The sequence below is a fragment of the Peromyscus maniculatus genome, chromosome 6 (genome assembly GCF_049852395.1).
Source record: "Peromyscus maniculatus bairdii isolate BWxNUB_F1_BW_parent chromosome 6, HU_Pman_BW_mat_3.1, whole genome shotgun sequence".
In the NCBI taxonomy this organism is placed as follows: Eukaryota; Metazoa; Chordata; class Mammalia; order Rodentia; family Cricetidae; genus Peromyscus; species Peromyscus maniculatus.
Window position 1 is genome coordinate 101,954,292 of NC_134857.1, and position 15,751 is coordinate 101,970,042.

The 15,751-nt window shown below is 48.3% G+C and overlaps 1 protein-coding gene and 1 long non-coding RNA gene across 2 annotated transcripts; both read right to left on the reverse strand.

Annotated features, from left to right (window-relative positions):
- Positions 1-5,054: 5,054 nt before the first annotated feature.
- On the reverse strand, positions 5,055-6,705 carry LOC102917495 (protein FAM169B-like; the record flags this gene model as incomplete). Its single annotated transcript, XM_042280330.2, has 2 exons — positions 5,055-6,472; positions 6,550-6,705. Coding segments are annotated over 2 exons (1,200 nt in total), but the record flags the coding sequence as incomplete, so codon positions are not given.
- Positions 6,706-7,951: 1,246 nt separating this feature from the next.
- LOC143273975 (uncharacterized) lies at positions 7,952-12,036 on the reverse strand. Its single transcript, XR_013052348.1, has 3 exons — positions 10,808-12,036; positions 10,148-10,616; positions 7,952-8,272 (listed from the first exon to the last, which is right to left on the reverse strand). It is a non-coding gene; the product is annotated as an uncharacterized LOC143273975 (long non-coding RNA).
- Between the last annotated feature and the right edge of the window lie 3,715 nt (positions 12,037-15,751).

Genomic DNA, 15,751 nt, shown 5'->3' on the forward strand with positions numbered 1-15,751 from the left:
CTCCGGGTGTCCCTATTGTTAACACAGAATGTTCCTGAAGCTGCTGTCACGATGAGAACCCCAGGCTCGGATTGGGTTAGTTGTTCCCAGGGTCCTGTTCTTCTACAGGATCTCACCGGGATGCCGCACTGCCCTGAATTTGTCACAGGGTCTGATTTACCTTTGTTTTAATGACCTTGGCAGTTTTGAGGAATGCTGGGCAGGTGCTATGTAAACAGCCCTTCGATCTGACTGTGTGTGTGTGTGTGTGTGTGTGTGTGTGTGTGTGTGTGTGTGTGTATGTGTGTGTGCGCGTGCACGCGTGTGCATGTATACATGCTTGTGTGTGCACATGTGTGTGCAGATGCATGTGTGCAGAGGCTAGGTGTTGGCATCAGGTCTCTTCCTCCGTCATTCTTCACTTTATTTTTTGAGGCAGTGTTCACAGAATCTGGAGCTCTCGGAGTCAGGTCGCCTCCAGGAACCCACCAGTCTCCTCAGTGCTGGGATAACAGTCTCATCTCGCTGTGCTTGGCGGACTCCATCTCACCAGCCCCTCCCATTTGTTTTCATTTGGGGCTTTGGTTAAACTAGAGTGTGGAGTTTGTGGGAAGCCCCCAGTTACGAAGCGTAGTCTCCTATCACTGCATCAAGGATACATGCATCAGCATGACTCACCGAGCTGGTGGATGGCCTGGATCACCTGGATCACCTGGATCACCTGGCCTCGTTGGTGAGCCAGGATTCTCTGTGGTTAGATACTCCCCACTCCCTTTCCATTCTGCATTCCTTAGAAGCAAAATATGCTTAGGGGAGGTGCGGGGAGGAGGTAAGCTCTACTTCCTGAGGAGAGGCTAGGTACATATACCATCTGGATTCTTCTGTAAGAGACAGCCTAGTGATGCTTTTGATGTGACAGAGAAAGTTCCTCTAGGACTTACTAGCAGGCCAGTGGGGCTGTGTGCACAAATTTTTGTGGGCAGACCCCATATAGAGTGTCTCATGGAGCCATACATGGAGGAGTTCTGGCTTCTAGGTCTTAGGAGCAGTTTTGACATGCAGAGTGCGGGACATACACATGTAAAAATTCAACTGCTGGGTAAATCATTGAGTCCTTCAAAACCAGTTAGCAGCCATGCATGAATACATAACACTCTGCTGAGCACCAAAGGCACAGAGGATAGAGAAGACTGGATCAGACCATGAGCATTCAGGGCAGGAGTGCGTATGTATGTATCACCAGAGACTGCACACCCGCTCTCAGTCCCGGGCCAGGAGGAAAGGAAGCAGCAAAGAGTACTTACTGAGCAGTAGTGGGAAGTCCGGGTGCTGCCAGGGGAGCTGATTTAGGGGAAGTCAGTGAGGGTCTCTCTGTCGATCTGAAGAATGAACAGGAATAATCAAATGTGTGGCTTGGCAAGGGCAGTCCAGGGGAACAGCACTCCAAACAAGGAACTGCATGTGTCCAAAACAAACCAGTATCAAGGCAGACATCTGGAGGAACTGAGAGAGGTATATATAGAAAGACAGCGTTCCTGGAAAAATCACATGCCAATGTAGTCATAGGAAATAGTTCTGCTTCCTTAAAATGAGTTTTTTTCTAGAGAATCTAGCATATGAAACTCAATAATATTTGAAAATATATTTCTACTTTAATTTGTGGGCAAATGTGAAGGACGAGCATTTTAGAAATTGTGCCCTGAGACTGGACATTTCACTAGGAAGGAGGTAGACGATCTCAGAGGGGCTTTTAGGCCATGCTGAAGTGGTCCCAGTTCCGTCTCACCACAAGGCTGGATGGTGCCTGCTGGGGCTCACAGAGGAGGCCACTCAAGTCTTTGCTCCCCCGTGAAGGCCACCGTCTTACTCGGGTTTCTTCTCGTCCCCATGGCTGGCTGATGCAGAGTTCTGGGGCTCCACTTTGGACAACTTGGAATTACCATCCCGGCTTCGGGGCTCCTGATAGGCATGAGCTGCAGTTTCTGTTACAGCTGCATCACATTCCTGCTTGCCCTCATCCCAGCACCTCTCATCCCAGCACAGCCTCTCTCCCAGCCTTCCAGGCATTGTTCCTGGGAGCACTCCCCAAGGAAGCAACCTTCGGGATGAGCTCTCTCTCTCCAACACTATTTCCCTAAAGCTTGGCCCTCAGCTGACTAAGCGATATTCCCTTCCTAGGGCTGCTGTAAGACAAGATTGCAAATGGGTGACTTAAAGCAATGAGGATTGTTCTCCCACAGTTCTGGAAGCCAGAAGCTCCAAATCAAGGTGTCACCAGTCCCCCACATCTCCCCCAACCCCCTGCCCTGCCAGAGGCTCTCCCAGCTCCTGGTGGTTCCAGGCTTTCTGTGGTCTCTTGGCAGGTGTCACTCCAACCTGTACTCGATCTTCCCATGGCCTCCTCTGTGCCAAAATTAAAGATGCAGCTTTAATTTTGAAAATGGTTGCTGTTGTTATTGTTATTACTATTGTGTTGGGGGTGGTGGGTATGTACATTCCACAGCACGTATGTGGAGGTCAGAGAGCAACATTGTGGACTCGGTTCTCTCCTTCACCTTTATGTGGGGGGCTTGAACTCAGGTCAGGTTTGCAAGATAAATGCTTTGCACACAGAGCCTTCCCACTAACCCTCAGATGGAGCTTTCAAGGGACCACTATTCAACTCAGTACCCACCAAAATATTAATATTAAAGTGATTCTATTCCAGTGTGGCGATAGATGGGCCTTATAGATAACTTAAAATTTCTTCTTCGTATTTTTTTAAAAATTATGCAGGAAATATGCATTCCTTTTGTAATAGTTTTTAAGTTGGTGTCTTGACCCTGAGTGTGCAGTCTCAATGAGAATGTCGTGCTCTGTGAGAGGACAAGAGATGATGGCCACAGGCAGGATGAAGGGCCCAACCACCACACCATTAGCAAATCTCATATCCTGAATACAATGCAACTTCCGGCGTGCTACTGGACTTAAAGTACGGTGAATGTCTGAGTTCTCTCCCCAACTTTTGTCCTCCAAATCCAGCACAGGGCAGAACAGCAAGCTGTCAAATGCAGAAATGAACCCGAGGAAGAGTCAACCTGGAAGAATAAGCCAAGGGCTAGGGACAAGGTGGGGCTGCCACATGACACCCAAGGCCTGTGACTCATCCTGTATGAGCAGAAGCATCTATGCAGACAGAAGCATGAGATTTTTTATGGACATAGGATTCCTACACATGAAGATCAAGCCTATATGAGCTCACCATTAGGTATCAGCAAATAAGTAAGGAAACAAAGGAACATGTACAAGTCAACAGAAGAGGTAAACAGACTTAAATTTACCTGGAAAGTAAGAGTTTTACAAGACTGTTGGCTGCAAAATCAATACATAAAAATCATAGTCCTGTTGTACCATCTCTGGTTAGAAGTTCAATGGCTTCATTTAAACAAAAACGTCTTTAAAAAAAAGATAACATTTGCAAAACAACAAAAGTAGTGAATGTTGTAGGACTTATGACAACATTAAGGATATAATTCACCATTACTTTCTGCACGTTAAGGAGAGAAAATACTGCCCGTTAGAATTCCAAGAAGCTATCAGGCCTAAGGCAAGCCTGAAAGATAGGTCTGAGAAAAAGAACTATGTAGAGAAAAGTATAACTTTAATGAAAAGTATTTAATGATGTAAAAAGTTGAGACATGATCCATTTATGGATTGTAGCAAGAATCTTAAAAGTTCTTATTAATAAAATCAAACCGGAGGCCAGTTATTGGGGTCAATGCTGGTAGATCAGAGAGACAGAACAAGCCACAGCTATCTCACCTTGCCAATTCCTCAGCTGGTCCTGTTTCCTCAGACTGGAAGCTTCTGTGTCTTCATCCCAATGGCTCTCAGCTGAACTGTGCTGCTCGAAAGCCTGAAGCTTAACCAGCCACATGCTTAACCAGCCAAATGCTTAACCAGCCAAAATGCTGCTAGTTTCTGGTCCTCACGCCTTATATACCTTTCTGCTTTCTACCATCACTCTCTGGGATTAAAGGCTGGCTTTCTGGGATTAAAGGCGTGTGTCACCATGTTTGGCTGTTTCCAATGTGGCCTTGAACTCACAGAGATGCAGAGGGATTTCTCTCTCTGGAATGCTAGGATTAAAGGAGTGTGCTATCACTGCCTAACTAGTGGCTTTTCTGTTCTCTGACCCCAGATAAGTTTATTAGAGTACACGATATTTTGGGGAACACAATACCACCACAATGGACTCAATATTATTTCTCTTTCAACTGTACAGGACATTTTGGTAGATTTCAGTACGATACAGTCAATGCAATTCCCACTACTGCTGTGGATATCGCGCTGTATAAATAAAGCACTGGTTGGCCAGTAGCCAGGCAGGAAGTATAGGCGGGACTAACAGAGAGGAGAATTGAGGGAACAGGAAGGCAGAGGGGAAGACCTTTGAGCCACTGCCATGACAAGCAAGATGTAAGGTACCAGTAAGCCACGAGCCATGTAGCAACTTATTAATAGAAATAGGTTAATTTAAGATAGAAGAAGTAGATAACAAGAAGCCTGCCACGGCCATACAGTTTATAATAATATAAGCGTCTGTGTGTTTATTTTATAAATGGGCTGTCGGACTGCCAGGGCTTGGCGGGTCCTGGAGAGAAAACTCTAGCTACACACTACAATCCCAACAAAGGTTTTGAGATAATTGACAAAGTAGTTTTAAAGTTTTGATGGAATATAAATGATTAATATAAGTGATAGAGCCAAGAACCATTGAAGAAGATGGAAGACAGCATCCTCCTATCAGGTATTGCCAATTTATCATAAAGAGACAAAGACAAAAATGTTCTTGTGTGTGGATAGAAAAGTTGACCAATGGACAGACTAGAGAATCCAGCATCAGAATGACTTATTCATGGAAGATTGATATAGGCCAGGCACAGAGTGGTGCATCTCTGAGAAAGAGAAGGGTTGACAAATCAATAGGGAAGAAACAGGACCCTTAGTCCATACCTAAGTGCTAGCTCTTATGGAGCACAGACTTAAATATGAATGAAAAGCTGAAACGTTTAGGGAAAAGACTTAAGGGTGTGTTTATAGTGCTAATAAAAATACACTATAAAAATTACTATACCATATATAACAGTTAGTAATGTCAACTTGGCAGGATTTAGAATTACCAAAGAGTCAAACTTCTGGACTTTGGAGGAGATATTTCATTCCACTTTTGCCATCTTCTCTGACACCTTTCCCTCCCGAGTCCATCCTAGAGAAGGGGCTCACATCTTTTTTTTTTTAATCATTGAATAAAAACTTTATTAAATCCCAGAGATACACATGAGTTAATGTTCATATAAACAGAAAACACAAAATCTCCATAGCACACGAACCACATGTTAAGGATGAGTGGGGTCCCAGGTGGAGCGCCTCTCAGATGCTCAGCCCACTTCTATGGTCTGGGTATCCTTCACAGATCCCACATGCAAACAGGGGCCTCAGTGTTCCTGTAGGGAGCTGCAAGTGCTGCCTCCCTCCTCACAGTTGGCCCCTCTCTGTCAACTAGCCCAGCGGCTGCCGCTGTCCTCTTGGCTCCCTTCTCCTCCGTCTCATCCCAGGAGGGTCTCAGGGGCATCCCAGGTTCCTCCTCTCCTTTGGCACATTCTTGGTCATCCTGTGTCTCCTGTTCTGCAGTGACCCACTCCTTAGGGCTTTCTCCATGATGGACCGGTGTGGGTCCATCACCCCGGGAAGTCTGCCTGGGAGTGTCTGTGTCCTCTTCGGAACCTTCGGGGTGCACTGTGCTCCCATCATGAAGTCCTGCCTCCTGAAGACAAATATTGAGCCAGATGTTGACATGCTGGCCCCAGGCCCCTGGGGACTCCACCTCCCACAAACACCCTCTCTCGCCTGGATGGGCCAACAGGAACTGCATGAGGACTTTGTACATGGCAGGAGAAATCGGGCAACTGATACCCAGGCCTTCAACCGCTCGAAAGGTGTCACAGAAGTCCCTCAGCATGGCTGTCCCCAGGCCTTGGCATTGGTTCTTCCTCCATACAAACACGGTATCGAAGATAGGCAGCAGGTAGCATGCACTGGTGCCGGTACCACAGAGGCTGCCTTTCATTTTGATTGAATAAAATCCAACTGCCGCTCCATCCCTCCACAGAATCTTAGCTTGCTCCTTCAGAGGATGAGGTAAGAAAAACATGTCATTGTCATCCAGATCTCTCTCCAGTCTTCCAAAAACGATGGTGTTGAGAACATAAAGGACAATCCTTTCCCCGAAGGACTGAACCTTCATGAGCCCTTCCCTGGCGGGATCAGAAGTTCTTAGGACGTCTTCGACAGACCACCAGGACTCCTTTAGGTAGACAGCCACAACTGTCTTTGTGTCCTGGGGATTAACCAAAACCAGTATTTTATGTCCAGGTCCGTCACGGTACATAGTGCAATAATGAAGGAACGGAGTTTCAAGTCTGACCGAAAGGACACTGTTAGCAGAGGTCAACTTAGCAGGATTCAGGGAATACAGAAATGGAAGCCTTCGTCACCTTCCACGAGCAAGCCTTCCCATCCCAAGATCACCTGCTCCCCGGTGGCAAGGGAGAAAACCTCGGCTGATCCTCCTTCCCTGAGCAACTCATAGTAAACCTGTGCTGCTGCATGATGGCCCTCGGGGTCATCCTCCAGGATATCCACGGGGTAAGCCTCTAGCTCTCCCGAAAACAGGAGAAAAACAACTCAACCGCAGCAGCGTTTAGTGCAGGTTGTAAAAGCCAGTGGCTTCCGGCGCTGCCACCGGCTTCCGATAAAATGCCGAGGTGCCCCTGCATGATATTACTTTACTGAGCTGTAGAGAAGGTGGCCTGTGTGCGATGAGGGGCTCACATCTTAACTCCATCTGAAGTACCTTTCAGAAGAGAGTTCTCTGGCACCCAGGCCAGGGGGTAGGAGGGAAGCCAGGCCACTGTAGGCGCGGCCTCTCAGCAGCCGCAGAATGTAGGCACATTGACGATGACCTTCCAGAACTAGAAAGAATTCAAAACGGCTTTTCTGAGCTCTGCAGGTGCTCACCTTGCTCAAGGCGAGTTATCGTTGCAGAATATGTGATGGAATTGTGAAACCCCAAGACTGTATCAATAAAAAAAAACCCCTTGGATCAGGGGGTGGGGCCAGTGACCGGTGGACAGGAATTAACCATAGAGAGTATGGAAGAGCCAGGAATATGGATAGAGAGATGTGCAGGGAGGGGTTGGGAGAGACTTAGAGATTCAGTCTTTTCTGGTCTGAGATGAGTGGAGAAACACTTTCTTGCTGGATCTCCAGCCAAAAAAAGAAGGTCAGCTGGTTGTTTGGCTTTTCTGATCTAGCAGGTTTTCAGCCCGTCATCTGACTCCTGAGTCTTTATTGGTAAGTAGAAGAACTTAGTTAAAAAACAATATTAGGCACCCCACATTGGGCGCCAAATGTAGTCAGACTTTCTTTGGGCTGCCAGCTCCCAAATAATGACATGGAGACTTGTTATTAATTAAGAAAGCTTGGCCTTAGCTTAAGGTTGTTTGCAACTAGCTCTTACAACTTAAATTAACCCGTTTATTTTAATTCACATTCTGCCACACGGCTTGTTACCTTTCCTCCACACTGGGCATCCTACTCTCTCTGCATCTCGCTGGTGAATTCCTTGTGGCAGATTCTTCCCTGAAGTTCCTCTTTCTTCGTGTAAGTCTCCCCCATCCTTTCCTGCCTAGCTATTGGCTGTTCAGCTCTTTATTAAACTAATCAGAAGGTGCCTTGGCAGAGACACATCTAGACAGTGTACAAAAAGGTTACAACAGGTGGTACTCTGCCTCAGTCCAGCAAGGGAGGTGCTCTTGTATGCAGGTTTTCCTAAGATAATATTGCCAAGCAGGCCCAGTTCTGGAAGATTGCCATAGGCTGGCAATGGAAAGCCCCAGGAAGCCCACTCATGATGAATGTGACTGTTATCTTTATAAATGTCCCCAGCCTAGGATACACACATGGAGTTCTATCCACCAGAAGGCAGCTTCCTGTCTGGAGAGGACTCAGTTCCCCTCTGTGGCCTCTCCTCTCTTTTCTCTTCTTCCCAAGTAGTAGATACAGCACAATGAACAACTTGCCAGATCTTATTGATCACTTTATTGCAACTAACCTGTCCATCCAAGTTCTGCTGCCCTTGACATGCATCCATTCCTTACAGGTCTCCAGGGACAAGGTATTGCCATGGAGTCTCCAGAAGGATGTGGCTGATTGGTCTTTCTTCGATCCTAGATGCAATGACTCCTTCCAACTAGAGAGCACACAAGACAGGGAAATGAGAACAGGGAAGCCCTGCTACTAAGAAGTGCACCAGCCAATTCCAGGCCACGGCAGCAGGCCCTGCCTTCCAATCCCCCCTGCCTAAAACTCCTAGCCTCCCTCACTGGCCACCACAGTCTGTTTAGTCTCTCTCCTAGAGCACACCCAAGATTCTGTCTATGATCTAAGTTCATGTCTCATGGACATCTAGTCCACAGGAACAGCTTCCCAAGGGTGATTGTTCTTCTGGCTACTGAGGCCATGAAAGATGTTTTGGGTCTCTCTCTCTCTCTCTCTCTCTCTCTCTCTCTCTCTCTCTCTCTCTCTCTCTCTCTCTCTCTCTGTGTGTGTGTGTGTGTGTGTGTGTGTGTAGGGGGAAATCAAACAACAACCAAGCTAAAAGTCAGGATCCATCTTTAAGAAACCATCCCCAGAGAGCTGGCCCATGACCCTGGTTAAGGGAGTAATAGAAGGGCTTCTAAAGCCTTAAAAGAGAAACGGCCCCCAGTTACAGCCAGCCACAAGAGTGTTTGCGTCCGTGTCCACTACTGGTGGGAAGGGAGGCAGGACCATTCCCATGCTGCTCCCGTGAATGCAAGGTATACACTTCCAGAAGGCTTTTCTCTAAAAGAAGGCCTGTCACCAGCCAGGTGTCTGCTTGCCTCCAAGCCAACAAGGCAGCTGCCAGGGGATAAGGGGGTGTGTTTCCCTAACTTAAGCTCTTGCTAGGTCACTTTCCTGGCCAAGGTCTGTACTCCTGCTAAGAGCACTGATTTTCCAGAAACACCTTGTCCCTGGGGCCAGGTTGGTGTTGAGGGAGCGATGTGTTTTTATTCTCGGCACACGTCTGGGAATATCCCTGGAATGAGGCTCTGTTTTTTTGCCTTCAGGCATTCTGAAGTCTTGCAGGGGAGTTCAGAGATCTGCCGGAGCCTCTGCTCATGGCCACTGTTGTATTCTTCAGGCAGTGACCTCGACTGACATCATCCTGACCCCTCCATCTATTTGAATCTCCCATTCTTCTGTCTGGGTAAAGGCTTTTACTCTCAGAAGTCTAATCTCCCCTCAACCCCCCAGCGCCCAGCAAAGAGGAAGGGGCCGATTTGCTAGATTGGGGTCTGCACCCCTCACTGGCAATCAAAGCACAGACATGCTCCTCGAGTGAATTCCTGCCCTGTGCTTCAACCCTAGAACACAAGCTCTTCTGTTCTGTTACTGCCCTCGGGCCGCGGGCCCAAGACTTCGGAGAGGGGCCTTATGCTATAGAAAGGAATAAGTCACCCTTCCATGGGCCAGCACTTGGTGTGAAAGCAAGCTCGTTTCACTGTTATGCTGGCCATGCGACTCCCCAGAAACAAAAATAACACCTCTAAAGAGTGCTAGGGTTCCGTAGCGGCTGCCTGGGGCTAGGGGTTTGTGAGGGTGACAGAGCCCAAGACGCGGGCCGTATTATCCTCAAGGCGCCCCTCGGACCCCCGTGGGTCAGTGTCAGCTGCCTAATTTCTGCACTTAAAAAGCACATAATTATGGTATTGTTCGACTGCCAAGAATCCTGGGTTAATCTCAGTTTTATTTTGACGGCTACCTAAAATAGCTTGTCCCCGAGGACAGCAGCGGAAAGCCGGGAAGCCCAAACTACAAGAGCAGACCTGCCTGAGATCCAGGCAACCCCCCACTGGGGGGCATGGAACCAGATCCCTCCCCCCCCCCCCACACAAGCCTCTTCTTCGCTAGCCACTGGCCCACAGCGGCCCCCACCCCTATCCCCACAGCCAGGCCCACTCCCACCCCACCCCCACCCTTTGGATCTGGCCTGAGCCCGTCTACGGAGAGCTGCAGAGATGACCAATTTCCAACACATTCTTACCCCCAGACGCATTCGGGATAGTTCCTGAGATGATCTGGAGCAAACACGCTAAACAACGTCCACAGTGGAAGTGACTGAGCACCTGTCCCCGCGCATGCGTGTAGCAGCCTGTGAGTCCCCATGGCGCCGATGGTAGGTTCTTTGGCTATTGTCTGACGAGTTCGGAACTATACAACTAGTAAGAGGCAGAAATAAAATTTGTTTTCAAGGAACCTTCACCAGCGGCGGTCTCCTATGGCCTCCTGGAGGTGAATGGTAACTGTACCGAGAGGCTGAAGAAAAAGCTCCTATTAGGGTTCGGGAGAGGAAGGCTTCCATTCATAAGTGGAGCCACCAGAAGAGGGCCTGGGGATGGTGCCTTCCTACCTGCATCACAGAGACGAGACTTGCAAGCATATCTCCTTCACCCCCGGTTCAGCGCACGTCTCCTGAAGTTCCACTGTCCCCCTCTGGCCCCTCGGCTTTCTATCTGTAAGACCCAAAGACAAGAGCAGTGATGCTTTCGAGAGAACCACCAAACACGGTATCTGTAGTCTTTCACAGAGGCCCTCTCCCACGGGTTGTCAAGGAGGGATTCCCAGGTGTGTTCGCGTTCTCCGGCACCAGAACCAACAGCACAATCGAACCTACACGGGAGGAAATTGAGTAGAACTGGCTTACAGCTGTGCAGACTGAGAAGTCTTAGAACAGGCCGTCTGCAAGCTGGAGACCCAAGGACATTGGAGCTTGGCTCAGTCCAACTCTGAATGCTCCGGTATCAGGAAAGCCTGCTGTAACTCTCAGCCCAAGGCAACAGGCCTGAGAGCCTGGGCTTGGCTGAGGGGCGTGGTGCAAGTCCTGGAGTTCAGAGGTCAGAGAGCCTGGAGTTGTCAAGTCCGAGGGCAGAAGAAGGAAGTGCATGTGTCGCCCCAGAGACAATGGAAACACATGTAAGTATTTGTCCTGTTCTCTCCAGCCCCTGGGTGACTGGATGGTTCCTGCCCACATTCAGCTCTTTCCCACCCAATCCACCCAAACTCCAATCTCCTCTGTGAACACCTTCCCAGACACACTCAAAAACAATGTTTAGTGGGTTTCTAGATATTCCTTAAGTCAGTCCAACTGTAATATAACGTTAGCCACACATGAGAGGAAGAGGCATTTCTACCAAACCTTCAGGGTGTCGGATGCTCCGTGGAGACAAGTGGAGTCAGCTTTCTAGGTTAGAGTGGGTGACACAAAACCCCTGCTGTGTCCCACCAGGATGTCTTCTTTTTTCTTCAGAGATAGGGGTCTCTTTATGTAGTCCTGCCTGTCCCAGAACTCACTATGTAGACCAGGCTAGCCTTGAACTCACAGAGATTCTCCTCCCTGATCGGGATTAAAGGCTGGTACCACCACGCCAGGCAAGGCCATTCTTGACCCTTCTTTTCCTGCTGCTTCTGAGCAACGAGGCACCGGACTCGAGTCTGCAGGGCACGGCAGGAACTGAGTAACATCCTCTCCTCGCCACTGATCCCACTGTGCTGACGTCATGGCTTTCCCTACTTCCTTCTGGCCCCACCTAAGATCAAGTAAGTTTCTCCAGTAGGAGACGTCTCTGGAGTCCTGAGGTGCTCAGAGCTGGCCCTCTACTTCCTGCTAGCAGAGGCTGCTAGCAGTGCTACCAAGGGGCAGCGTTCTCTCGGCTGCAGTACCCATGGAATTGGCTCCGCCTCATTCCGGCTGCTCAGCATCTCCACCTACCCCAGCAGGCCCATGTCAGGGCAGATGAGCAGCATGAGAACACAGGGAAGGCCCCCCAGCCCTGGATGCTCCAGAATCCTCCTCACTCTTTCCTCTGCCGCTTATTAAGGACAGGGAGAAAGACGCCAGAGAGCCAGGCTTCCGGCAGCAGAGCAGAGTGTCCTACCCGCCTCTTCTTTGGGGCTCACTGGTTCACAGAACAGACTCCTTGTTCTCTTAATAGGGAGACAAGCAAAAGATGGAAATAGGTGGAAGTTTTACCCGTAAGGGAACAGCGACTTCACTCTGTAGCCCAGGTTGTCTGGAGCTCATCATGTAACCTAGACTGACCTTTAACTAATAACAACCCTCCTGTCTCAGACTTCCAAGTGCTGGGATTATAGATGCAATCTTTGCCCAGTTTAGCCCCGCCTCTTAAGGGGTCTGCCACCTTCCCAGGGAGTCACACCTTTAGCACACGAGCCTTTGGTGGATATTCTACACATGCGGGTGAACTGGAGACACTGCTGCTGTCTTTCTGACTGCTTTGGATCTCTGTGGAAAGTGAAAGGGCATTTCAATCTAATAGCCACAAGGTCCGTTTTGTAGCATGTCCTTCACGGTTAGACCAATAGGGCTTGATATCCGTTGTATCACTTAAACTTTGTGGTGATTTTGAAGGCAGCTGTCTTTTTTTTTTTTTCCTTTTTATACTGGAATAAAGTGATGCTCAGAGGTGTGAAGCAGCTTGCCTAAGGTCATGGCTGGGATTAGAGAGAGCAAGGATGCACTCATCACCCTGAATCCGTATTTTTCTCCATGCAGTGTGGCATAGTCCTTCCTAGCTTCATTCCTTGCAATGCAGCCTACGTCTACACAGCATGCTGGCACTTTCTCACCTTGGTACGTATGGACCCTCAACTTGGGTACCCAGCGGCCTTTGGGGGAGTGTCTGGTCACAGGAAGTAGGTGAGAGCCTGCTTCTACCCCTTCCTTGCCACTGGTCCCAGTACGATTTATTCTTACTGCACACAACTGCCATAAGTGTCTCTGCATCCTCCAGTTGGACTTCAGCACCTGCCTTGGGAAGCTGTCAGGTTGGCTGGAGGCTGACTGAGCTGGGGAAGTTCAGAACCACACCAGCACCGGTATCTGCCTAAGTCCATTCTGCACCTATGGTGTGTGTGTTCAGCCTCTATGTAAAGCCGACCAGACAGTGCCCCGTTACAGGTTTGAATGTGAAATGTCTTCCACACATTCATGCATTTGAACACTTGGATCCCAACCACTGGTACTCTTTTGGGGTGTTGTGGAACCTTAGGGAGGTAGAGCACAGTTAGAGGCAGGGAATCCTGTGAGGGGCAGGCCTTAAAATATATGTCCCACCTCTACTTTCTGACCCGCCTGTTTCACTGAGCTGAGAGGCAGTAAGCAGTCTCAGCCACATGCTCCTACTGCCGGGGTGATGCCTGGGGGCCACAGCCATGAGCTCCCCCCTCAGCCATACCTTCCCCACCATGATAGGCTGTACCCTCACAATCAGCCAAGACAGTTTTCCCTTGAGTTTCTTCTGGTCACATATTTGGTCACAGCAAGGACAGAAGAGGATTAACATAAATGCTCTATGGGGGGTGGGGACAATGAGGAAGAAAGCCTTTGGACAAACTGCAGCCTTCCCATCCTTAGGCAGGTAATTCGAGGCTATGTTCTACGGGGTCTCTCAGAGGGACCACGGACAATTGAAGCCAAGTGTCCCTTGGTGGCCACTAGTTCCTAGGCCACCTTTATCGTCCCTCCTCTACCCCATTTCTCACGTGGTGTCTGTTACCGTCTCATTCTCCAGAACCATCTTCCTCAAGAAATCCAGCCCTATTTGTGATCAAATCTGTGTCTTGGGATCTGCTTTGGGGGACGATTGTATGAACACATGTAGACAGCAGTGTGTTCATGTCTGTCTCCCAGGCCAAGCGAACACCCTTGAATTTATTCTCTTGAGGGCCTTGAGCAAAAGAAATTTATGCTTTCAAAACAAAATGAGTAGCAGAATTGGGCCTAATCCCCAGGTCTGCTGGCTTCCGGCCAGGGCTGTTAAATCCATGCAGCTATTTCAACTTTCAGATGTGAGATCTGTGGACTTTTTCAAATTTCATTTCTCTTTCAAGTGACAAGGAATACGTATCTTGTAAAAGTAGGAAAGGACAAAAGATCTGTTTTTGTAATCATTCCCACCACTGAAGGAACACTTACATGGCTATTGTTTTAAAGGTGTTTCATTCTTTTAAACAAGGCAGAGGGCTGGCGGTGTGGCTCAGTGGTAGGGTGCTTACCTATCAGTAGCCCTAGGTTCTGTTTCTAGCACACACAGGAATATTGTTTCAGAGATTTAAAAGGCAGGAGAGCTCCCTTTGACCCCCTGAGAAGGCCCCAGCTCTGTGTCTTGCTTTTATCTCTCTATACTCCGTGTCAGCCTACACAGGGCTCTCTCGGGGTGCAGCAGGCCACAGGCAGCTACCGGAGGTGGACCTAGCATCCTTTCACTGGAGAAGGATGCTGACATTCTTGGTCCAGAGGGACTCAGTGGGGTTGGCAGGTGCCATCCTTTGCTGCATGTCATCACAAACAGCTACAAGTTGGCTGAACGTTACCCCAGTACATTAAAGTTTGTGGCTTGTTCTGACAGATATCTACAAAGTGTATACTCAAGGCCAAGCTTGCAGCTTTTATCTTGATGAGCTGGAGAGCAGAGGTAATGATTCATCACACGCGGGTCTGTAGGCTTCTCCCGCGGAGCCGCCATCTGTCCAGAACGCGAGGGAATAAGTGCTGTCAGGTTAATTGCCTTGGATCCGCCAAACCATCTGCATCCATTTACATCAAGTCCTAACCACTTTGGAGGGCCTGATGGAGGCCGGCTCTGAGCTCACCTCTCTGGCACATTCATGGAAGCCTGAGCCGCCAGCTCTGGCACTCACAAAACAGGCCAATGAAGTTGACAACCAGACAACTTTGGAGCCAGGCGTCTCTAGTGAGGATTCCAGCCTCATCCTTGACAAGCTGAGAGATCTTGGATGGCTGGTCGGATCTTCTCTAGAAATTGTCTTACCTTCAAGGGCCTTGCCTGTGACAAAGGGACACAGGAAAATTCCAAAGGTGGGGGGACCTCACCTCCCTCCTGCTTTCCAGACACTTACCATCTAGCCAGGGAAAGAAGATTCTTTTGCTTTGCAAAACAAAAACATCTCTATGACATAAATACTTCAAAATTCAAAAAGAAGCAGGAATGGAAGTAGACCCAACCACATACCAGTGTCTGCCACACAGTAGGTTATTGGAGTTTCTTTTAATGTTTTACTATCCAGTAAGCTAAGCTCAGGAGTCAAATATTAGGGAATAAACCTGATTGATTCACAGAGTGATGAAGCAAAGGTCACTTCACCCTCTTCTCCACCTCTCTGCTCAAAAAAACTGCACATCTTTTCAGTCCCTTTTTATCTGTGTCCTTCTAAGTCCTCTGAGTCCTCCAGAAAACTCTATGGTTCACTCCATGGGCAGTCTGGGAGTGAAAACACAAACGGATGTTTCAAAACATTTCCCACTTTTTGTCTAAATAAAAAGGAAAAGTTTTAACTCTAACATAGAAAAACTTATATAATAAGAATAAAAAAGGTATTAGCTCTAGCAAAATAAAATTATATACAGTAAGAACAATTATTAAGTAAGAAATACATTCACAATGTCCAGTCCATTAGTATTTGGCAAGTTCGGAGAAAATACTCCACTATGCATCCTATCTTGGTGAGTCTGAAGTTTTGTACCTAATTTACTTTCTGTCATTACTAAGGAAAACTGTAACCATACCTATCTAATCTTCAACTCCATCAGAGACCCAAAAAGGAAATA